The sequence below is a fragment of the Phaethon lepturus genome, unplaced genomic scaffold (assembly GCF_000687285.1).
Source record: "Phaethon lepturus isolate BGI_N335 unplaced genomic scaffold, ASM68728v1 scaffold52177, whole genome shotgun sequence".
In the NCBI taxonomy this organism is placed as follows: Eukaryota; Metazoa; Chordata; class Aves; order Phaethontiformes; family Phaethontidae; genus Phaethon; species Phaethon lepturus.
Window position 1 is genome coordinate 6,438 of NW_010552246.1, and position 2,523 is coordinate 8,960.

At 49.3% G+C, this 2,523-nt stretch overlaps 1 protein-coding gene across 1 annotated transcript in view; it reads right to left on the bottom strand.

Annotated features, from left to right (window-relative positions):
• The window catches only part of SLC17A9 (solute carrier family 17 (vesicular nucleotide transporter), member 9), a gene marked incomplete at its 3' end in the record, with an annotated part of 9,624 nt that overhangs the window by 6,426 nt on the left and 675 nt on the right, over window positions 1-2,523 (bottom strand). The window contains exons 2-3 of the mRNA XM_010291145.1: window positions 1,265-1,404; window positions 511-610 (exon numbers count right to left, since the gene is read on the bottom strand). Of these exons, the coding sequence (XP_010289447.1) occupies window positions 511-610; window positions 1,265-1,404 (240 nt within the window). The remainder of the gene's footprint in view (window positions 1-510; window positions 611-1,264; window positions 1,405-2,523) is intronic.

Consider the following 2,523-nt stretch of genomic DNA (forward strand, 5'->3'; position numbering starts at 1 on the left):
GGGAAAGAAAATGAGGTTGCTGGTGAGCAGAAGGTATCTCAGAGAATGTATAAGTCAGCAAAAGAAATTTGCACATTGGGAAATTAAGTGATTAAATGCACTAATATTTCTATTTGGCTTTTAAGCAGCCCCTCCATTTAGAGAGGAAACTCTCATGGAGGTTAGCAGAGGTGGGGAAGTTATATTAGCCCCATCTATCAGAGAAGACAGGTGACCAGTCTCGGGCTGACCCTTGCTCTTCCTACCGGATCAGGCTGTTTCACACAGTAATTAAATGTTGCAAACACTCTTTAAATTCTGGCTTGGAAAGAAAGAAAAGAAAAACCCATAAACCCTTGACGTGCACGACAGCAACTGCCTGAGGCTTCCTCAGCTGCAGCCGGTATCCTCAAGGACCCAGAAATCCGCATTGGCTTTGGGCTGCGAGTTTTGCCTCCAACTATTTAAAGGCACTTCATCACGTGCGATGTCCGGAGACTGTCACTCGCTGCTCGAAGCCTCTGAACTTACCCAAACTGCGAGCCAGTCCCCACTGTGCTGTAGGTGAAGGCTCGCTCGCTCTCCCGGACCTTCTGGGACAGCAGGCTGGCCAGGGACGGGAAATACACCCCTGCGAGCAACGGGAGCAAGGCAGGGAGCAGTCAGGCTCCTGTGCCCTCGTCAGCAAATCAAAAGCAAATTTAAAAGATCCAGCAGGAGTTAAACACCGAGACAAAGCAGCGAGACCTTTGGTGAATTCAAAACAGGGCTATAAAACAAAGTAAATGAATCTATCGCCGTGAAAGGTTTGTTTGTGCCTTCTCCGTAATCCCCCGTTTCCTCATCACTGCTGCTACTGTAAATCCACCATTGCCAATGCACTTCTCCCAGCGGTGCCCCAGCGCGGCAGCTCGGCAAAAGGGAAGGAAAATCAACCCAAATTATTCAGAAGTTTTGGCAAGGACCAATTTTCCCCCAAGTGCTTTGAAGGAGTTTTAAAATGCAGAAGATCAAACAGGAACATTGATGATTTCGGAAGCCAGCAGCCCTTGTCTGGCAGAGAGATTTCTACAGGGGAACGACTTGTCAGCGACTTTATCTAGAAATGTCACTTTTTTTTCCCGTGGAAGTTCTGGATGCCGAGGCAGTTTTGAGGCAGAGGACTGCTTGAACGCGCAGGTTTGCGCTGCAAACCACATGATTTGCACCTGAATTTACTGCGCACGAGCCCCGGTGCAAGGAAACCCCTGGGCAGACAGACACACTGGCAGGGTGGGGGTCTCACCTTGCAGCAGCCCCATGAGGAACCTGGAGGAGGTCATAAAAACCAGATGGGCAGACGTGACGTGGGTGAGCAGCGGCGTGAGGACCGTGAGGAACCCCCAGGCTGATGCCGAGAGGAGGAGGACTTTCTCACCTCCTACCCTGCAAGACAGAAAACACGTTATCAAAAACGAGCAGAGGGCAAAAGGGCAAAGCCCTCCAGCCAAGCCGCAAGTGTTCTTCCCAGTTTAGCCTGTTTTTTCGAGCAGCTTTTCAGTCAAACCTGTTCGCCTCCTCTTACAAATGCCCTTCGGGAAGCAGGATCCGCAGCTCTGACCTCCTCCCTTCCCGCCCCGCCGGCGCAGGCAGCGAGCGGCCGGGCCCTGGCATTGCCCTCACCGGGGCACTGGCCACCAGCGCTGCCCGTCCAACTCCAGCGCCCACCAGCCCCAGAGCACCGATGCACTCAAGCCTCTGATGGAGGGGAAGCCCAAGCTGCTCTCACTGTCCCGCTTTTCTCAACCAGTGACGGTGTTTTCTCTTCTATCTGCTCTTTTGCATCAGCTCTGCCTGTCAGCATTTGGCTTTTTGCAGGTCTGCTTGCAAACTATTGCCGAACATAATTAAATAGCATAGTGCCCTGCATGGATAACGTACTCCTCCCAGGCACGTGGTCCTTGCAAAAGGTTTCATAGGAAAGCCCTCCTCACTAAGAAGAAGGTGGCTCGGGAAAGGAACTTGAGCAGGGAGCTACACAGATCTTCCCTTACGGCTAACTGGGGAAGTTGTTTTTGAATTAATATAATAAAATGGAGACGCTGTTTTTCCCGAACATGATGGAAACTGTGATGAGGGCTTGCTTGTGAAAAGATTGCACGAGAATATAGGGTGGAAAAACTGGAGGTGCTGAACTGAAACTATGAACTGAAGATAAATTATGCAGATCAAACAGAAAAAAACTGTATTCCTTGCAAAAAGGAAGTATTTTCTTCTTGTGGTTAGTGATTGCAGCTATAAACCCTCCCGAAAGGCTGTCTGGCACCGCTGGGATTAAACAGTCTTTTAATGGACAAACAACACTCCCGGTGAGCAGCATCTATGAACTATGCAAAGAGCATCCGCATTTATCACTTTTCTAAAATAAAGTTGCTTTACACCCACTATTTCTTTCATCAACTTAACATGTAAGCTCGTGGGTTTGCTGTTTTATTCCAATGACTGAACGAGCGCTAAAAGCAACCTCCATCAGAAAAATTACGCTGGTAGAAAAGTGCTCTTCAC